Source organism: Orycteropus afer, unplaced genomic scaffold (genome assembly GCF_000298275.1).
Source record: "Orycteropus afer afer isolate SDZICR_OR568_19922 unplaced genomic scaffold, OryAfe1.0 scaffold00060, whole genome shotgun sequence".
In the NCBI taxonomy this organism is placed as follows: Eukaryota; Metazoa; Chordata; class Mammalia; order Tubulidentata; family Orycteropodidae; genus Orycteropus; species Orycteropus afer.
This window is the reverse complement of record NW_006921647.1, coordinates 8,272,947-8,295,326: the sequence shown is the minus strand read 5'-3', so window position 1 is coordinate 8,295,326 and position 22,380 is coordinate 8,272,947. Positions and strand designations below refer to the sequence as shown.

At 38.8% G+C, this 22,380-nt stretch overlaps 1 protein-coding gene across 1 annotated transcript in view; it reads right to left on the bottom strand.

Moving 5' to 3' along the window:
* NSMAF (neutral sphingomyelinase activation associated factor) overlaps positions 1 to 22,380 on the bottom strand; it is an 88,874-nt gene that overhangs the window by 9,012 nt on the left and 57,482 nt on the right. Inside the window, exons 20-30 of the mRNA XM_042780761.1 lie at positions 22,036 to 22,078; positions 21,561 to 21,724; positions 18,222 to 18,330; positions 15,468 to 15,526; positions 12,149 to 12,216; positions 9,960 to 10,027; positions 9,405 to 9,528; positions 7,337 to 7,420; positions 5,357 to 5,507; positions 4,610 to 4,712; positions 4,364 to 4,473 (exon numbers count right to left, since the gene is read on the bottom strand). Of these exons, the coding sequence (XP_042636695.1) occupies positions 4,364 to 4,473; positions 4,610 to 4,712; positions 5,357 to 5,507; positions 7,337 to 7,420; positions 9,405 to 9,528; positions 9,960 to 10,027; positions 12,149 to 12,216; positions 15,468 to 15,526; positions 18,222 to 18,330; positions 21,561 to 21,724; positions 22,036 to 22,078 (1,083 nt within the window). The remainder of the gene's footprint in view (positions 1 to 4,363; positions 4,474 to 4,609; positions 4,713 to 5,356; positions 5,508 to 7,336; positions 7,421 to 9,404; positions 9,529 to 9,959; positions 10,028 to 12,148; positions 12,217 to 15,467; positions 15,527 to 18,221; positions 18,331 to 21,560; positions 21,725 to 22,035; positions 22,079 to 22,380) is intronic.

The window sequence follows — 22,380 nt, the reverse complement described above, 5'->3', positions numbered from 1 at the left end:
ATGAGACAAAGTATATGTGAACTGCTGTATGAAAAGTGAATTTACTCTGTAAATCTTCACCCAAATCCTAATTAAAAAAGAAAAAAAAAAAAGATAGAATGGACTGTTTTAAACTTGGGAAGATAATAATAAATTATAGGATAACCTCAAAGAAAATTAATAAACCTTCTCACCAAAAAAAATAGAACATCATAATGATTCAGTAAACACTAAAACAACAGGAACAGAGAAAATGAAGAAAATCCGTAAACAAAATGAACTCGGCACCGAAAAATACATGGAACAAAGAAACCATCAGTACCACAAAATAAATTAGTAACTGCTTGGTACAAAGAACTTGTGAGGAATAAAAAACCATTTAAACTAAAGCTTAAATCACTGGGAAATATGGGTACAGAATAAAATGCAAATATTTTCCTTGACAATATTGCAATACTGTCAGGCAAAATTCAGGAACACAAGGGAGAACTGATCAGTATGCTGATTGACCTCCTTTTCCACTGGAAGGGGTCAAATGTTATTGAGGAAAAATACAGCAAAGATATATAATTATTAAGGTATAAAGAAATAATATAACCATCCAAAGCAAAGTGTTAAAGGAAGAGAATGAAGGTGCTGTGGGAAGTCCACAGACAACAGCAGATACTTGAAGAATTAAAACTAGATGTTACAAATGATCAGGAAGGAAAACATGTAAATGTCAGCAAACATCATATAGCACTGTCCAAGAGATACTGTTGTTAGATGCCGTCAAGTCGGCTCCAACTCATAGTGATGGTATGTACAATGGAATGAAACACTACCTGGTCCTGTGCCAACCTTACAATATTTGCTGTACTTGAGCCCATCGCTGCAACCACTGTGTCAATCCATCTCATTGGGGGCCTTCCCCTTCTTCACTGATCCTTCAGTTTACCAAGAATGATACCCTTTTCTCTAGGGAATGGTCCCTTCTGACAACATGGCCAATGTAGGTGAGATGAAGTCTGGCCATTCTCACTTCCAAGGAGAATTCTAGCTGCACTTCGTCCAGGACAGATTTGTTCATCCTTTTGGCAGTCATGGTAGTTTTAGTATTCTTCACCAACACCACAACTCAAAAGCATCAACTCTTCTTTGGTCTTCCTTGTTCACTTGTGCAGCTCTCACATGTATATGAGGTGACTGAAAATACCATGGCTTGGATTAGGTGCACCTTAAGTCTTCAAGGAGACATCTTTGCTCTTCAGCACTTGAAAGAGGTTTTTTGCAGCAGATTTGCCCAGTACAATACGTCATCTGATGTCTTGACTGCTGCTTCGGTGTCGACTGTACAACTAAGCAATGTGAACTCTTTGACAACTTCAATCTTTTCTCCATTTATCATGATGCTACTTACAGGTCCAGTTGTGAGAATTTTTGTTTTCTTTATATTGAGATGTAATTCATACTGCAGACTGTACCCTTTGATCTTCAGTAAGTGCTTCAAGTCATCCTCACTTTCAGCAAGCAAAGTTTTGTCGTCGGCATACCACAGGTTGTTAATGAGCCTTCCTCCAATCCTGATGCCACGTTCTTCACACAGCCCAGCTTCTTGGATTATTTGCTCGGCACAGAAGTTGAATAAGTATGGTGAAAGAATACAACCCTGGCACACTCCCTAATTTAAAACCATGCAGTATCCCCTTGTGTTCGAATGACAGCATCCAGGTCTATGTACAGGTTCCTGATGAGCACAATCAAGTGTTCTGGGATGCCTGTTCTTCTCAATGTTATCCATAATTTGTTATGATCCACACAATTGAATGCTTTTGCAAAATCAATAAAACACAAACATCTTTCCGGTATTCTTTGCTTTCAGCCAAGATCCATCTGATATCAGAGATGATATCCTTCATTCCATGTCCTCTTCTAAATCCAGCCTGCAGTTCTGGAAGTTCTCTGTCAATACGCTGCTACAACTGTTTTTGAATTATCTTCAGCAAGATTTTACTTGTGTGTGATATTAATGATATTGTTTGATGGTTTCCACATTCTGTGGGATCACCTTTCTTTGGAATAAGTACAGATATGGATCTTTTCCAATCAGTTGGCCAGGTAGCTGTCTTCCAAATTTCTTGGCATAGACTAGTGAGTGCCTCCATTTGCTGAAACATCTCAGTGGGTATTCTGTCAGTTCTTGGAGCCACGTTCTTTGCCAATTCCTTCAGTGTAGCTTCAACTTCTTCCTTCAGTACCATTGGTTCTTGATCATATATGCCACCTCCTGAAATGGATTAACACTGACCAATTCTTTTTGGTACAGTGACTCTTCCATCTTCTTTTGATGTTTCCTGCATCCTTCAATATTTTGCCTGTAGAATCTTTCAATATTGCAACTTGAGGCTTAAATTTTTTCCTTAGTTCTTTCAGCCTGAGAAATGCCAAGTGTGTTCCTTCCTCCCTTTTGGTTTTCTAATTCCAGGTCTTTGCACATTTCATTATAATAATTAACTTTGTTTTCTCAAGCTGTTGTTTGGAATCTTCTCTTCTGTTCAGCTCTTTTATCTTGTCATTTCTTCCATTTGCATTAGCTACTCTCCATTCAAGGGCAAGTTTCAGATTCTCTTCTGACATCCATTTTGGTCTTTTCTTCCTTTCCTGTCTTTTTAATGACCTTTTGCTTTCTTCATGGATTATGTTCTTGATGTCATCCCACAATTCCTCTGGATTTTAGTCATTGGTGTTCAATGCATTAAATGTATTCTTTAGATGGTTTCTAAATTCAGGAGGGATATAATCAAGGTCATATTTTGGCTCTTGTGGACTAGTTTTGTCTTCCCCTTCAACTTGAATTTGCATATAAGCAACTGATGGTCTGTTCCACAGTCAGCTCCTAGCCTTGTTTTGGCTGAAGATACTGAGCTTCTTCATTGTCTGTGTACTCCATCTGGGGAAGTCCACGTGTATAGCCGTTGTTTGTGTTATTGAACAAAGGTATTTGCAATGAATAAGTCATTGGTCTTGCAAAATTCTATCATGTGATCTTCTATCACCAAGGCCATATTTTCCAACTACCGGTAATTCATTTCCAACCTTTGCATTCCAATCACCAGTGACAATCAACACATCTTGATCGCATGTTTGGTCAATTTCAGACTGCAAAAGTTGGTAAAAATCTTCAATTTCCTCATCTTTGTCTATGGTGGTTGGTGCGTAAATTTGAATAGTAGTAGTATTAAATGGTCTTCCTTGTAGGTGTACAGAGATTAACCTATCACTGACAGTACTGTAGTGCAGGATAGATCTTGAAACAGTCTTTGTGATGATGAATGCCATGCCATTCCTCTTCAATTTGTCATTCTTGGCACAGTAGATCATATGGTTATCTGATTCAAAATGGCCAAGACCAATCCATTTCAGCTTACTAATGCCTAGGATATCAATTGTTATGCATTCCATTTCATTTTTGACAACTTCCAATTTTCCTAGATTCATACTTTATACATTCCATGTTCCGATTATTAATGGATGCTTGTAGCTGTTTCTTCCCATTTTAAGTCATGCCACATCTGCAAATGGAGATCCTAAAAGCTTTACTCCATCTACATCTTTAAGGTCAGCTCTACCCTAAGGAGGCAGATCTTCCCCAGTCATATTTTGACTACTTTCCAATCTGAGGGACTCACCTCAGAGCACTGTATTGGACAATGTTTCACGGCTATTCATAAAGTTTTCCAGTAATACACCAGACAGTGTTTCACTGCTATTCTTAAGGTTTTCACTGGCTAATTCTTTGAGAAGTGGATAGCCCCTACCTTCTTCCAAGTCTGTCTTAGTCTGGAAGCTGTGATGAAACCTGTCCACCATGGGTGACCCTGCTGGTATTTGAAATACCGGTGACAGAGCCTCCAGCCTCACAGCAACACACAAGCCACCACAATATGACAAACTGATGGTCAAGTGGTGGAAGAGCTACTACCAAGTGTGAAAAGGAAGGGCAGAAGAATGAGTAATATACTTTATATATTCTAAGAGGACACACACGTAGGATGTACAAACTGGTAAAAGTCCTCTTGGATGGAGAACTGGGAGGTAGGAGGCAGTCGGGGGAACACTGTAATTCAGTATCTGTTTTCCTATGTCTATATATTTTCCTTTTTTTTTTTAAAGGAAAAAAATAAACAAAGACTATTACAACTTTTACTATGGTTTTTAATTCTCCATATGGAAGTTCATGTAAAGACTTCCCTTTTAGACTCAAAAATCTGTCAACATAAAATATGAATCTAAGCCCCGTTTGACCCATGATGCAGATCATCTGGCCCGCCCCAAAGCTTACAGCATGGAGAGCATGTAGGCCTAAGAAGATTAGGGAAAAGGAAAGTTGAGACAAATGACTTACCCGTGTGGCCCTGAATTCTCTCACTAATTTTTGCTCCAAGGAGGTCCCAAACAAGCAATTCACCAGACTGACTTCCAGATAAAACTGAATTTCCATCCCAAAGAAAGCACCTACAAGAACAATTTAGAAATAACCTTCAGCATGAAGAAGGAAGTACGTTACTACACTGGCCAAAGTAAGCCCAAGTTAAACATGCACAGAGCATGTCTGTAAACATCTTCACCACTGAACCTCAAGGAAATATACCTTTGTGGCTCTTCTGAAGTTAGAGAGGAGATGAGCATTCCAGTTTGCACATCTATGACATTAAGACAGCCATCTTCTCCTGTGCTGAGGACATGGCGGCTGTCTAACACCAGGAAAACATGATAAAGGGTTAGATATTTAGAAAGGTGTTTATTATTATTATAAGGTATTATTCTGAGATTTTATTTCTAAATTTAATGACTTCATCTCCATTTTCATTGTCCTTGAGTTCCTTGTACTTAACCAATGACATGATATGCTTTTCTGTTTCTAAGACACTAGGATGGCACTTTGGTATACATTCAGTTACATCTTACAAATTAATCTCTCTAGTGAGTTGAGGTGGGAGCTTTGATAGCATAGTGCCTAAGGCACTTGACTGCTAACCAGAAGGCTGGTGGTTCAAACGCACCAACCACTCCTTGGAAGGAAGGTTGGGCAATCTACTTCCATAGTGATATAGCCTCGGCAACCCAAGGAGGGGTCACTATGAGTCAGGTCTGACTCGATGGCACATAACAACAACAACAACAGTGAGTTGAAGTGTTAGGAACAATATCCACCATTGCTTTTCTACTAGGTACAAATGCCACAATATAATGTATTCTGACATGAAGCACCTTCAGCTATAGGCAAAACATCTTTCATCAGCAAACAGTAGTTTCCTTTTTAAATTTGTATTGTGTATTTCAAAATAACATTTCAAGTTCACTTGATATCACCTGTATTAAAAAGGCTAATACATACCTGGACTAAAAGCAGTATCACACACAGTCCCTGAATGGCATGGTATCTGGTGCAACATGGTGGCAGTAGTGAGGTCCCAGATACTCACTGTGCCTTCTTTAGTACCTGACACCAGCAATGTGCTTGTATCATTTAAACTGATTGTGTCTACCTAAGGAAGAAAACACACTGGTAAGTGTTCCATTCAGAATCAGGGTCATTAGCTATGGGACTGACTCAAATACATGATTCAAATAATGGTATACATTAAACTCTATGGTACATTGCACTGGCACAGCTAATGCAAATGTATTTCAATATTATCCTGGTAAATGATTACTTATTTAAAAAGGAAAATTTAAGTTCTTCATATGCTATCAAATGCAAGAAGAAATGAAAATGAAGTATTGCCAGGGTGGTGAAATGTTATCTTAAGATAGCTTAAAAGTGACAATCTCAGAAAATGAACTCCACGACTACAGTTAGGTGTCAAAGTACTTGAAGCACAACAATCATTATTCATCATGAATAAATAGTTGATGATTATGTGAAACGTGGGGAGAAAAATAATCTTAAGGTTTTATTTCCATACATTTTACATTACAAACTAAGTATTTCTCAAACTCAGTTAATTTGTAGGCCATGCAAATTAGGCATCATTTCTGGATCTTAGTATAAAGGCATTCTGTAAAAACACAACCTAAGATATAGCAGTGTAACCCAGTGAAATCAGAGTGAGTGAGAAGAACTAAGAAATCGTCTCAGATTTGCCTACAGGCTGCACTTCTGGGAATACCCCAGCAGGGAGGGCTGGTGTCCCCATCTATAGATAGGCTTCATTATAGAAAGATGGTCCCTTGTGGGAACTCTGGTGGTGTAGTGTCTAAGGCATCTGACTGCTAACCAGAAGGCTGGTGGTTCAAACTCACCAGCCACTCCTTGCTTGGAAAGATTAGGCAATCTACTTCTGTAGAGATACTGCCTCGGAAACCCAAGGAGGGGTTGCTATCAGTCGGAATCAAATCGATAGCAGTGACTTTTTTTTTTTTTTTTTTTTTTACCTTCCATGTCAGAGAACATGAAAGGTGACAAATCACATCCTGGTACCCCACATAGTGTGAGGGTACCCAAATACTCAATGTTATACTTAGAAATTCATATTTTGAAAATCTAGTTGGATGGTGTGGTAGTTAAGTTTGTATGTCAACTTGGCTGGGCCTGGCTGAGTGGCTGGACAGCTGGATGTAGTATTCCCCATAATGAAACTGGTAGTCATCCTCATGGTGGAATCTACTGTGAGCAGCTGAGTAGCTACTTCAGGGATGTGGTCTGCTTCCTGTATATAAGGAGAAGACTTTGGAACGGTTTCTAGTTCATTGCACACTTGAACCCTGTGTGCAGCCATGTTGTTGTTCAACAGCCTGCCATGCTATGCCAATCTTGGGACTTTCAATGGACTTGAATTAATGGCCTGCCATGTGGTTTGGTAACATCAGGTCTGTGCCTTTTTACTTGTCAACTTTGGGCTTGTCAGTCTCAGCAGCCAGTAGCTGTCCGAGTAAAGAAAAGCCTCCAGCTTTAATGGGCCGGAAGCAGGAGGCAGAGCTGAAGCCCAAGGTTGAAGGGCTTTTACCCAACCCCTAGAGCCTGGCATTATGAAATCGGACTTAAAGCCTCCAAACTGTAAGAGAATAAACTCATTTGTTAAGGCCATCCCATTTGTGGTATATTTTTGTCAGAGCAGCACTAGGTAACTAGAACAGATGGTAACTAATTATCAGGGAAATGTACACAGAAGCCAACTGAAGAAAAAAGAAACAGACTTAGAAATCTAAGGAGTTAACCCAAAGGAAAGAACTGAGATTTGTATATGATCTCTTCCAATAATCAAAACAAAGGAAAAGAAGACAACATATACACATAAGCAAAACTAAGAAACAACCATCTACCCAACCCGTTTCCGAGCTTGGTTTCCATGTGGTGGTGGCTGCCCATACTTACACTAACATCATGCTCCAGCTCAGCAAGCAAGTCAAAGTGGTGTCTTTTGGTGCCTGGCATCTCTGCGGGAATGCCAGACCACACCTAGGATGGGATATATTGCAGAGTGTATTTTCAAACATTTACCATAGAAATATTTCTACCATGTTTATAAAAAACTCTCTTGGTCAATGTCCATTTAACATATTTGCCCAGCAAATTAAACAGAGTAACACCCCCTGCACCTTCTCCACAACGCTCAGGTTTTTATTCCCATCAGCCATGTGCTTACCTAGAGTTGACGGCTTGTACCCAAACCTGCCTATGCTATTATGATTATGTAATTTAAATATTATGTCAACTAAGGAAATAATGAGTGCCAAAGTGTTGTAATGTCTATTGATGTTTAAAGAAAACTCAAAAAGGCAAGTCACCCTAAAAAAAAATAAAATTAGGTAGAGAGAAAAATCCTCTTAAAAGAATTGGGGGATGGAGGGAAAAACTCTAGATACTCCTGCTAAATAATTCTAAGGATTTAAGATTACTGCTTTCTTTTGCATAAATGCAGGTTGGAAACCAAAAATGATGAATATGAATGGTGTGGCTTATGTAAGGAAGTCATGCAAAGTTCCAAAAAAAAGGTTGAGCACAGTCCTACATCAAAAGAATGGTGAATGAATATGCATGTATGTTTTAAGTTAAAATACATGAGATAAGTGTATCTCAATTTTTAATACTTCTTCACTTTTGAATTCCTTATCAGGGAGTTCCAATGCTGCTGCTTCTTCAGGGATGTGTTCTGGGTTTGTATCCTGTCTCGTTTCTCCTGCTTTATCTTGCTTCTTTGTGCGGACTGTGATGCTCTGCTGTCTTCAAGACATTATGACATTTTTGCGTTTATATTTAATTGGTGATTGTATGCTACAGTAATTTGCCCAAGATTTTTGTTCGCTCTGCTTTGTTTCAATATTATCTATGTAAGCAGGGTACTGTGCTCCTCTATTTGCTAGTTAGCTGCACTTACACACTCACCACCTGTCTCCTTTCCTGTTGTCAGCTTCCTGATGTCCCTGCCATCCTTGACAAGCAGAGCCTATTCTTAGGTCATGTTTTCATTCAACTAGTTCCACTAGTTGGTGCCTAATCCACTTCTATATACTTCCTTTCAGAGATCTGGGCTCTAGGATTACGTTCTGTATCTCTGTCAATTGGTTTCTCTTTTCTTTGTTGAAGAGGGTTTGTGCAGCTTGTCTGTCTATTCCTCCATCTTACCGGAAGTCCCAACAATTCCTCACTTTTATGTGTAATTTTCTGATTAAGTGACCAATTACTAGTCCTAAACCAAAAAAAAACAAAACCAAACCCACTGCTATTGAGTCGGATCCAACTCATAGTGACCCCTCCTTGGGTTTCCGAGGCAGTATCACTATGGAAGTAGATTGTCCAACCTTCCTTCCAAGGGGTGGCTGGTGGGTTTGAACCTCCAGCCTTCTGGTTAGCAGTCAAATGCCTTAGGCACTATGCTACCAGAGCTCCCACCATCTTACTGGAAGTCCCAACAATTCCTCACTTTTATGTGTAATTTTCTGATTAAGTGACCAACTACTAGTCCTAATAATGAGATAAAGAGGGCTTTCTACTGATTTGTTTATAATTCTGCTATCATATGAATATTAGATGATTCAACAGCAACCTGAACACACAGTACAAAAATTATAACTTCTTATTGTATCAAAACAAAAAACAAACCCACTGCCATCAAGTTGATTCCGACTCTTAGCAAGCCCCACTGGGTTTCCAAGCTAGTAAATCTTTACAGAAGTAGATTGCCTCATCTTCCTTCTGCAGAGCAGCTGATGGGTTTGAACTGCCAACCTCCTGGTTAGCAATCAAATGCCTTAGGTACTGTACCATCACAGCTAAGAGGTACATAAATTAAAAAAACCACAGGCAATAACATTCAGTATCTTTATACATCACACACTCTGTGATAAATAGTGAAATGACTGAACACATTGACAACAGGTATGTGAATGATTTATACTATTTGTGTTATCTAAACATTTTAAGTTAAAAATTAGTTACATACCTTCACTGTAGAGTCCCACGATGCAGAATATAGCCTGTTATCATGCCAACAGATCTTACTAACAGCATCATCATGTCCCATTAACGTGTCCTGGCGTCTCCCAAATGCTATGGAATAAAAATAGCTAAGATAAAAGACAATGAGAACTATTAAAACAGGAGTCAAGCTTAATTTTAAGACACAATCAAGAACCATGACATTGTTTAATTCTGCAGTTATTAAGACCCACTAGAATCACAAATTACTTGTTCTCATGTGGTTAAGCCAAAATATTCAAATGTGAATTTAAAATTAGAACTTCTCAGATTCTGGCTCATCTGTATTTTCACTTCAATTTAAAACTTAGGAATAAATAGAGTCTAAGTGAAGAAATTATTAGATTCAAATAATCAAATTCTAATCCAACACTATTATCCTCTCATAAATTATATTTGTTTCCTCTAGAAAACCACCCAGCATCCAGCCAATGGCAGATTCTGTCCTTTAATGCCCAATGTCCAAAAATGTAGTTCTATTTCATGTGGAATGACAAAGGAGCATGTCACGGATACATACACGTTATTATCCCATGAAGAACTTATGACAGTGGCATCTCCTGGTAAAAGTAAACAAGATGATAAAGCCTGAAACACAAATGATTCGACATTAATAATTTATAATAAGTAAATCCTTAAACACAGTAAAACTATCTCATAAATTTCCCCAAAAATTAATGCTCAAATTCTCTTTATGTGGGCCTTCCTTATATTTAACCAGGTTTTTGCATCTGGCTAATTCCAGATGCTGAGTTTCCTCTCAAAGATTGGAAAGAATGTCTAAGTATGTCAAGTTTATTACTAATGAGTTCCTATTAACACTGTGGAGTAAATCATGCAGGCAGGAGCTGGGGGTGATTCAGAGGAATGGAAAGTATCCTCTCTAGATTACAAATGTATATGGGTAAGGAAAACTTTCAAAATTCTTTAGGTAATTTCAAAATCTTTTGGATGATCTACATTAACAATAAAATGTTTTTTCGTTTTTTTTCTAGGAGAATTAGTTTTCTTATACTAGGTATACCGACCCTATAGGACAGCGAAGAGCTGCCCTATAGGGTTTCCTAAGACTGGTCAATCTACTTCTGTAAAGATTTACCACCTCGGAAACCCAATGGGGGTCGCTATGAGTTGGAATCAACTTGATGGCAGTGGGTTTGGTTGGTTTGGAATCTTTATGAGAACAGATCACGCTGGTCTTTTCTGCTGCAGAGCTGCTGTTGGATCTGAACTGCCAACCTTTTGGTTATCAGCTGAAAGCTTAACCACTGCACCACTGGGACCAATTAAAAAACGTATGCATTACTTAGTAATACATAGTCATTTAATCTGACAGTTCAACAAAAAGGATTTATTAAGGAGAATTTTACTGGGCAGCTCTTAAAACTGTTTAGGCTAAAAATGGAATCACAATAGTATGAAAAACAGGGAAGTTGAAAAAAATTTAAATTGAATTTAGAAGTAATCTAAGTAAGGTGGTTGTTGTTGTTGTTAAGTGCCGTCGAGTTGTTTCCGACTCATAGCGACCCCATGCACAGCAGAACGAAACACTGCCTGATCCCGCGCCAGCCCCACAATCCCTGCTATACTTGAGCCCATCATCGCAGCCACCGTATCAATCCATCTCCTTGAAGGCCTCTCCCTCTTTTGTCGACCCTCCACCCTACCAAGCATGACATCCTTCTCCAGGGAATGGTCCCTTCTGACAACATGACCAAAACAGGTGAGACGAAATCTGGCCATTCTTGCTTCCAAGGAGCATTCTGGCTGCACTTCCTCCAGGACAGATCTCTTAGTTCTTTTAGCAGTCCATGGTACTTTCAGCATTCTCTGCCACCATCACAACTCAAAAGCATCAACTCTTCTTCGGCCTTCCTTATTCATTGTCCAGCTCTCACATGCATACCAGGCAATTGGAAATATCATGGCTTGTGTCAGGCGCACCTTAGTCCTCAATGAGATATCCTTGCTCCTCAGCACTTGAAACAGTTCCTTCGTAGTTGACTTTCCCAATGCTACACGTCATCTAATGTCCTGACTGCTGCTTCTGTTGGCATCGATTGTAGAAACAAGCAACGTGAATGCTTTGACAACCTCAATCTTCTCTCCATTTATTGTGATGCTGCTCATTGGTCGAGTTGTGAGGATTTTTGTTTTCTTTATGTTGAGATGTAATCCATACTGCAGACTGTATTCTTCAACCTTCATCAGTAGGTGCCTTAAGTCATCCTCACTTTCAGCAAGCAAAGTTGTATACATCTGCATATCTCAGGTTGTTAATGATTCTTCCTCCAATCCTGATACCACGTTTTTCTTCATATAGTCCAGCTTCTCGGATTATTTGCTCAGCATATAGATTGAATAAGTGTGGAGACAGAATACAACCCTGACGCACTCCCTTCTTGATTTTAAACCATGTAGTGTCCCCTTGTTCTGTTCAAACAACCGCCTCCTGGTCAAGGAACAGATTCCTCATAAGTACAATCAAGTGCTTGGGGATTCCCATTCTTCTCAATGTTATCCATAATTTGTCATGATCCACACAATCAAATGCCTTTGCATAGTCACTAAGTAAGGTAGTTTGTATATATTACACAGAAATAAATTAACTGTTTTGGGAGAAATGAAATATATGTATGTGTAGGTATAAAACAAACTACTACATGAATTTCTATCATAATCACATTGATAAGATTAAAATGAACTCACCATATTTGAAAATGATATACTTCGCTGTAGCATTTTGGATTCTTTAGAAAACATCTTCAAAGTGGAATCTAATTTAAAAATGAGAAAGCAAACATGTAAGATTTCCTAACCATCAGATATGACATATAACAGACAGCTCTCCTTGTTTCTGGGGCCAATAGACAGTATAATTCTGGGAGAACTTGAGAATAAGCTGGGTAGATGACCTCAGGCCTTACCCAACACCAACCCAATGTAGACAGGGTATAATGCTGACAATTAAGCATGACTGAATTCAGAGTTAAGCCTGATAATTCATATAAGCTAAAAGCTAAAGAAAGAAAACAATTTCAAATATCAACTATAATAACTTTTTTTTTAAAAAAAAAGATCTTGGCAAGTAAAATTTTCTTTTTAATAAACAACATAACTATGGTATAATACCATTCTATGGAATTAGTATTTACAGAAAAGAAGCACTAACTTTCTAAAGAATAATACTAATTAAAAAATCAAAACTTTTCATTTCTTTGCCTATCAGAAGCCTTAAGTATACCCAAATAACCTGTTAAAAACAAAATGCCTCATATCTGAAGGAAGTAACAACACATTTCCTATTTATTACTATAAACTTTTTAAACAAGATAAAGTGTAAGAAAATGAGCTTTTGTTTCTTTTGTACAGTTCAACTTAGTATTTCAACCTAATTTTAGCAAAACCAACAATAGAAGTTTTTAGAATTTATAAACATGAGCTGAAGTAAAGAGATTCTCTGGCATTACCTTGAAAACAAAAGGAAAACAAACACATTATTGCCTACACTTTTCACTAAGGAGTATTAACACTGATATTCTTCCCAACCTTCATATTGATTCTTAAGAATGCCCTTTCATCACTCACTTCTGAGTGTTTGGCACAAAATCTTGTTAAGCGTATTAATTTGGTGCATCCTGATCATGGTACAGAAGGCTATGAGACAGACACAAGTGTGTCTAGCAAGATACTTTTCTCAAGACCAAGTCTTCCCTCCCTGTTGTTACTGCTGTCAAGTTGGCTCCGATTCATGGTGACCTTATGTGTAACAGAACAAAACACTGTCCAGTGCCCTACTGATGATCATTGGTATATCTGAGTCTACTGTTGAGGCTACTATGTCAATCCATCTTACTGAAGGTCTTGCTCAAAAGGAGCCCTGGTGCTGCAATGGTTAAAGCTTGGCTGGTAACTAAAATGGTAGTTCAAACTCACTAGGCAGTCCACACAAGAAAGATGTGACAATCTGCTTCCACAAAGATTACAACATTGGAAACCCTATAGGGGAGTTCTAACCTGTCCTTTAGGATCTTCATGAGTCAGAACTGATGTGATGGCAAAGGGTTTAGTTTTTGTTTTCTTGTTTCTGCTGACCCTCTACTTTACCAATCATGATGTCCTTTTCTAGTAGTTGGTCTTCCCAAAGTAAGCAAGCCCAAGTACCACCATCCTTGCTTCTAAGGAGAATTCTGCTTATATTTCTTCTAATACTGATTTGTTCATTCTTCTGGCAGTTCACAGTATATACAACATTCTTTGTTGACACTACAATTCAAATGCATCAATTTATTTTCTGTCTTCCTTTTTCACTGTCCAGCTTTCACATGCGTAGGAAGTGACTGAAAACATTATGGCTTGGGTCAGGTAATAATGTCCAAGACCACTACCATAAGACCTAATCTAATAGGTGGTAGGTCTGCATAAGTACTACACATCTACACATATACTGAATATTTGAGGAAGAAATGTAACTGTGAAGTGACAGAACACATTTAATCAATAATATAAATTATTAAAATTTTAAAGTGAGAAGAAACAAGAAACAAAAGTTTGGTCTTTAAAAAAAAAAAAAATTTCTCCCCTTTATTTGGCAGATCCACAAAAAAGCAATGTAATGCTTAGTAAGCCTTAGGGTTTTGAAGCCCTGACGCTCATAAAACTCATCATTTACAAGGTTATACAAGTACAACAAACTGAAGGATTTAACAAACCGTGTCAGACAAATCCAGCTCAGAACACAAGCTTTGCTTAAGATGAAACATTGGTCCCATGTTATAATACTGGCAAACTGAGAAGTAGAAATCCTGACAAGGCAATGGACTGCTTACTTCTTTCAGAAGCATTATCTCGGTAACCCTGATTGGCTCATTAGTGTACATACTGCATGTTAAGTTCTTTTTGGCTTATTAAAGAATCATTTTCTATGTTCTGTGGAAAATTTTTATGAAATCTGAGGTAGTATTTGGAAGAAAAAGGTTGAAATATTATAGGTAATAAACCATGATAACAGAATCTTAGAGTAGTAACTGATTTCCGTGAGAGTGATTAACTGGATAGCACCATTTCTTACCTTGTTGAAAGAAAAAATAGAATTCCCTATGATAAAGACTAAAGAACAAGTAGCCTCATTAAAAAACAAGCAGTTATTAACTTTACCAAAACAAGTTGTCTTTTAACCCGAGTAGAATAGCTAAGATATTATCCTTTTCATGTTCATACACTCAAGCATCTACCACACTGCTTTCAGCATAACAAGGGCAATCCATGCTTTAACAACTGCATATTGTGTAGATGACCAGGGAAAATGATGGTATGTATGGCAAGTGATGCTTTTTGCCCCGTCTTTTTTTAAGATCAAGACAGTCAAATTCTGTTTGGTTTAAAATATGGTTACAAGTGACACCAACCAGGCACTTCAGAGATTTTTAACAATTTTTAAAACGTATAGACACATTAACTATGTACAGCTTACATTTTGAGCTAAATCCTACAGTACACATATCTGAAGAAATATACACTGAGTGACAAAACTGGAAAACTTAACAGCAAATCTGCATTTGCACTTGCAAAAAGGCACTGGGCCCCTGCCAGACACAGGAATCACTGCTGACTAACCACAGTCAGCTGATGGGGCCCTTTTACACAAGGAGTGGGAAATAATAGGCTCTTTCTGCTCCACAGCTAATGTTTTAGGAAACTTTATCACTTTACAGTGAGAAGAAACAAGAAACAAAAGTTTTGCTTTAAAAAAAAAAAAAAAAAAATCCCCTTTACTTTGCAGATCCACAAAAGAGCAATGCAATGCTTAGTAACCCTCAGGGTTACTAAGTTACTAAGGTTAAAGTTTTCATGTTTGCTTTTGGCAAACTACAATGAAACTTTTATGTAAGATTCCATACATTAATCCCTCTAAATTTATTTTATGTGGTGGCATCTCATGCAAATTGACTCCTTAATTAACCAGGAGTTAGGAAAACTGACTACTTTGTGATTCTGGGTAAATTACTTTTTAGAAAGGACAGCGTACCTTGGGATGTGGTAAAGACTGAAGAGCCATTGCAAGAGACTGCTATTCCAGTCACTGCCCTGTTAAAAAGAGAGTTTTATGAATTACTATCAATCACGTACTATGATATAAGCTCTGATTAGTCACTGATATAATGTTACCAAATTTCATTTTTCCTTCACAGCTTGTCCATTGGGTTTGTCCCAGCATACCCCTGTCATTACCAAATCCTCTCTTGGGAACTTCTTACTTTGTTTCGGTAAAATTTTATGGCTAAAAGACATTCCCACTCTTAGCTTACCCAGCTTCTATATTCAATGTTTAACCTATTTTGGAAAACTGGAAAATAGTGATTCTCTTTCAATTCCACCTTATTTGACCATGACCAAACTCTTCTTTAGAATAACTTCACTGCTTTATTACTGAATCTAAGTTAATTAGTGTTATGGACTGAATTATATTCCCCTAAAGTATGTTTTGGAATACTAAACCCTTATCTGTAGATATAATCTCATTTGAGAATAGTTTTCTTTGTTGTGTTAATAAGGCCATTTCAGGACAGAGTGTGACTTACCCAATCACTTTTCAGATATAAAAGCTGATTAGGCAAAGAAGAAAAGCAGCACAAATGTAGGGGAAACAGATACCACCTGCGGTGTAGTAAATTACATGGTATGGCTTTTGTAGCCATAGTCTTTGTAACTCTCACTTTGCCCATGAGCAACTGAAGAGCAGATGGTTAAAAAGTTATCTACCTGGGGCAGTACAAAGTAATCTGGGAAGTTCACTCTCTCAGGTGTGTAGAATTCTGATGTGGGGTTTTGCCACTCTACCAAGCTTAAAATGAGCCCTGACACCAGCCACTCCTCAGAAGGAAGGTTGGGCAATCTACTTCCAAAGTGATTCCGCCTCGGAAACTTAAGGAGGGGTCACTATGAGTCACATTTGACTCGACGGCACATAACAACAACAGGCAGAAAGGAGTCTCTCTGACTGCTGGCTGGGAGAGACTCGCTGCTAAGAGAGATGTACTTGCTGAGAGAGAGAGAGAGATGTAAGAGAGACACGCTGCTGAGAGAGATGGCCGGCTGAGAGAGAGACGGAGCACGTTCCTGAACTTGAATTGTAGCCTGCTGCATCCCTAATAATCATCATAATCTGTGAGTTGTGTGTGGCCACTGCAGCAAATTTTCAAACCCAGCAGAGAGATGGTGGGTGCCATGGAAGGGACAGTTGGTGACAAGGTTAGCAAGAGGGTTGGAGGGTGGTGGCCTGCCTCGCCTCATTACAACAGGCCTTGGGCTGCTGATGGTGATTTTGTCTTCCTCTTGTATAGTTAGAGGTCAGAAGATGCCATCTCCCTACCCTGTTAGCACCACCACACACAAAAATGGCCAAGGAACTGAGGAAGCAATGCTGAAAAGAGATAAGAAACCTTCCCCAGCACAGACAAAGAAAGCCTTTACCTAGACCCAGTTCCCTGAATTTGGCTTCCTAAATTATAAGAAAACAAATTTGTTTGTTAAAGCCACCCATTCGTGTATTTTTGTTATAGCAGCACAAAATAACTTAGACATCTAGTATCTGTTCAGTGATGATGATAACACAGTGTCTGGGTTCTCTTAAAGGTTCAATCATTTCTTCACTGCCTTAGATTGGAAATTCCCTTTTTACTTGCCATTTACAGGAGTTGAGAAGAGAAAATCCATTGTTATAATAAATACGGAGGAACTAGCTATTTCTTTTCAGAAGGCTGTACTCTTATTTGGAACCACTGATCTAAAAGAGACCTGCATGTCCACCATGGTCAATGGTGTACATATGAACATGTCAACCATGGAGCTGGTTAAAGCTCTGCACCTGGGTTTTCTCATTTATGACAGGATGGCTTGGGTACCCCAGGAGACTTTCTACAAAAGAATGCATATATCCTTAGTGACAGGCGACAGGGAATATACATATCCTCTCTGTAACCAATAGCAAGCCAATTTCTTCAAAGCTTTAACATGAAATGTGAACTTTGCAATCCACTCCATTTATACATATACATATCTATATATATGTGTGTGTGTATATATATATATATGTATATATGTATATATATGTATATATGTATATATATGTATATATGTATATATATATATGTGTATATATATCTATATCTATATATGTATATATTTATATATTTATACACATACACACAATATTTTTTTTTTTTTAATGATGTACTTTCCCCTTAAAATGTGAATAAATTCAACCCTTCAGAAAGATGTAGCATGTTTGACCTGTGGCTTAACCATCAAAGACCTCAAGGGTCCGTGGGAAGCATAAAACCATCTGACTCTGCAGACTCTACTTCATGCTAGGAAGGGCAGGATTCAGAATTGATAGCACAATGGGTCAAAACAAACTACCTGTGCCAAACTTCTACTTGCCACATCCCCATTAAGTAGCAGATCACCACAGGCATTTTAGGGTGATAATAACAATCATGACAACATTAAGAAAGCTTTGCCTTTGATTCAGCTTCAAAACGCTTTACTTCATGCTAAAATCCCCATTCTGGTAGCATAGTGCTTAAGGCACTTGACTAGTAACCAGAAGGCTGGCAGTTCAAACCCACCAGCCACTCCTCAGAAAGAAGGTTGGGCAATCTACTTCTGTAGTGATACTGCCTCAGAAACCCAAGGAGGGGTTGCTATGAGTTGGGTCCGACTCAATGGCACATAACACCACCACCACCAGCTTCAAGAACAGTCCCAGTGATGCTCTTACTCTTTGTGGATCTTATAGTGCTCGTGTAACTGCAGCTTCGTGATGTTCGTCCAGGCAAGGGTTTTGCTTTCCTCAGTCAGGTCTTCAAAGGACTCTTCACCTGGAGACACTATATTAAATCATTGCTAAGTGAGTCAACTAACTTATTAACAGACAACAAGAATCAGATACAAAATGTTTTCTATTAAAATCAAAACCCAAGAGAACAAACAAAAAACCCCCAAAACCTACTGCCATCAAATTACTTCTGACTCATAGTGACCTCCATTGGGTTTTCAAGGCTGTAAATCTTTACAGAAGTAGACTGCCTCATCTTCCTCCCAGAGAGCAGCTGGTGGTTTTGAACTGCCGACCTTCTGGTTATCAACTAAATGCCTTACCCACTACGCCACCAGAGCTCCTTAAGAGAACAAAAAGCCCACCAAAATATCATTGCTTTGAAATGTACTTGTTAGAGAGCTTAGGTGAGTCAGGGAAATAAACATTAAGGTGTATATACAGACTAAATAAAAAGAAATGTAGAGAAAGATAAGAAAATATCTTCGAATACTACTGTCCTTTTATATTTTAATTTTGCAAAGTTTTCACTTGGCCCCTAACTTAAGAACTTAAGGCAATGTGAGACTGAGTAACCATTTCTTTGTCAGTATGAAGTTCAAAGACAGTCTTTTGTACAGATTATACTTCATCATAAAAAAAAAAAAAAAAATCCTTACAACTGGACCAATAAGCAACAGCATGATAAATGCAGAAAAGCTGAAGCTGTCAGGAATTTCATTTTACTTGATTCACAGTCACCACCCACAGGAAGCAGTAGTCAAGAAATGAGACATCCTACTATACTGGGCAAATCTGCTGCAAAAGACCTCTTTAAAATGTTAAGGAGGGAAGATGTGACTTTGAAAACTAAGGCATGCCTAACTAAGGTGTGCCTAACTCAAGCTCTGGTAGCATAGTGGCTAAGTCACTTGCCTGCTAACCAGACGGCTGGCGGTTCAAATCCACCAGCCACTCCTCGGAAGGAAGGTTGGGCAATCCTACTTCCGTAGTGATACTGCCTCGAAAACCCAAGGAGGGGTCACTATGAGTCGGGGCCGACTCGATAGCACATAACAACAACAACAACAACTCAAGCCAAAGTATTTTGAATAGTCTCATATGCATGTGAAAGGTGGATAATGAATAAGGAAGAGAGAATATGAGTTGATGCCTTTGAATTGTGGTGTTAGCGTAGAATACTGAAAATACCACAGATTGCCAGAATAACAAACAGATCTGTCCTGAAGTGCAGCAGGAATGCTTCTTAGAAGCAAGAATGAACAGACTTCATCTCACCTATTTTAGCCATGTTGTCAGAAGGGACCAGTCCCTCTAGAAGGGTATCATTCTTACTTCAAGTGCCTCCTGGACTTTTCTCTCCGAGTTCCTGCTCCAGGGCTAGCTTTCATTTTCTGCTTCCATGAAGGGCTGGAGCAAATGCCATGAAAGCACTCACATGATAGTACTTGCGGGATGGCAACCAGGTACAGCACAGGTTTCAATGGTATCACAAGAATACCCACCCTACAGTCTGTATCACTTAACCTCTTGGGGTACCATCCCCTAATGGTCTTTGAGCCACTCCTGACTCACAAGATTCCAGTCTGCTATTCCTGTAGGCTTGGGAGGGAGTGCTCAGTTGTGTGTCAGACAACCAGCAGGCAGAAATGGAGATAAGAAGAAACAAAATCATTTTGCTCCGAAGGTTCTGTACAGTGTCAAACATATTCTGGGAGCCTGAGGCTCAAGCCTATCTTTTTTGGACTGTGAAACATGGACAACTGGATGAAGGTAAGTGTTCCTTCCTTTCCAAATACCAGGTGTGAGAACAGGATCAAGTTTGTTCAAGAACCTGGCACAGAGCAGATGCTCTATAAATATTTTTCAAATGATTAAATAAAGAAAATGGGATCATATAAAGAAAAGAGAACACCTAGAACTGAAGATCTGCATGTGAGTAAGAAGAGACTCAGGCGCAGTAGTCATTCCTGAGAGGTTCCCTGGGGTAGTACAGGGAGGGCTGTGGCCGTAAGCAGCCCTGTGCAACTTACCAACATGAAAGGGGGCCTCACCAAGATCAAACACCAGTGAGGAAACCATAGAAAAGAAGGGAAATGTATCAAGAAAATACAGCCAAATTTCATTCATATTAAATTACCAGAAAATAAAAGCAATTTGACTTCCTTAAAATTAATAGTTTACAGGGTTGGCAGATGATGTTTCTACAAACATATCTATATGTACTTTAAGAACGTCCAAGGTGTACAGTAGAGCTGACAACGGACAAGGTTCTGGTGACTTCTTGTCCATAGTCAGCTACCCAGAGGGTGTGAATAGTTGGACCTGTGGGCTCAGGGCCATGGTCACAGGAGACATTGAGCTAAACTAGCACAACATACTACACAAAAACATCGTTCTACGTCCTACTTTGGTGAGTAGTGACTGGGGTTTTACAAGCTTGCAACCTGTCATCTAGATGCAATGATTGGTCTCTCCTCATCCAGAGCAAAGAAAAATGAAGAAAACCAAAGATACATGGAAACAATTAGTCCAAGGGACTGGTAGACCATGTGATCCTCAGCCTATATAATCATGAGACCAGAAGAACTAGGTGGTGCCTGGCTACCACTGTCAACTACTCAGAAGGGGATTAGTGCAGGAGATCCTGGATAAAGTGGGAGAACAATGTGGAACACAATTCAAAATCATAAAAAAAAAAAAGACCAGGTTTGCTGGTTTGATAGAACCTGGTGAGAACCCTGAGACTATGGCTCCTAGCTACCCTTCAGGTCTGGAATTGAAATCACTCCTGTGGCTTCTAGCCAATAACAGACAGGCATACAGGCTGAACATTTACATCAGGTAAATACATTCCGTGGAGCAATCGATCACGGGAGAACAGAAGGGCAGTGCTTCCACAGGGAGATAGCTCAGAGTGTGGGAGTGCAAGGAAGGGAAGGACACAGGGAAGCGATAACTATGGGGAGGAAGTGGGAAGAGAGCTGTTACACTATGGGGAGCTGCAATCAATGTCATGAGACAAAATGTGTATGAACTGCTGTATGGAAAATGAATTTGCTCTGTAAACTTCCACACAAATCACAATAAAAATTTAAAAAATTAATAGTTAAAAAAAAAAAAGTAATTGTTTTCATGACCACTACAGTAAGATGATAAACACAATAATCCCTAAGCAGACTGCTAGCTCGTGGTTTGTTCCATCTTCCAGATCTTCAGAATTATCATCAATACAGAAAAGAAAACAGAAGGTACTCACATCTGCCTCTTTACAACACTTGCCTGGGGAATCTGCCATGGATGCGTTCTGACTGGAAGTTTGGGAAAAACTTTTAAACTTTGGGGTGATCCTTCGAGGATGTGGAGTCACAAACAGCTGCTTTGGTGTTTGCCCGAATTCCAAGATTTGGGTCAGCATGGCTACCTTCTCATCAGGATCCTCAATGCTTCAGGACAGAACACAATGTGGTGAGCACAAAGGGGACACAAGGGCCTGGGACACATGCTTTGCAAACAACACATTCAACAGGAGAGATGAACCTCAAATAAAAACAGCAACTACATGCCATGACTGTCTAAACCACATCACAAATCCTGAGAGAAGTTTCGGAGGCTCAGTAACTTACATAATGATGAAAGCAAGATATAATTCACTGTAAAATTTTCCCACCTTACTACTCTCAAATAACTGCAGTAATTATTTAGATAGAGTTATTTTTGTAACTCAAGTAGAAACTCCTTATAGGCATACAAGTACCTGTTCAAGTTTACACCTCCTTCATAGGTCAGGGGATGAAACACTGAAAAGAGAGACAGGAAACACTATTGAAGGCTGTACTGCTTCCCTGTAATATACACTGTTCAAAAGTGAACTCAACAACTTTTACCTGTACTGAAAAAACACTGATGCTTGCTTTGTATAACAGACTAATATCTAACTCCAGTAAGTAAGGAATTGAATTATTATCTTTTATTAAACAAAATTCTGTCAGGTTTGATGACCAGTCATCTTTTTTCTTTTTTTTTTATTAGGATTTGGGTGAAGATTTACAGAGTAAATTCACTTTTCATACAGCAGTTCACATATACTTTGTCTCATGTC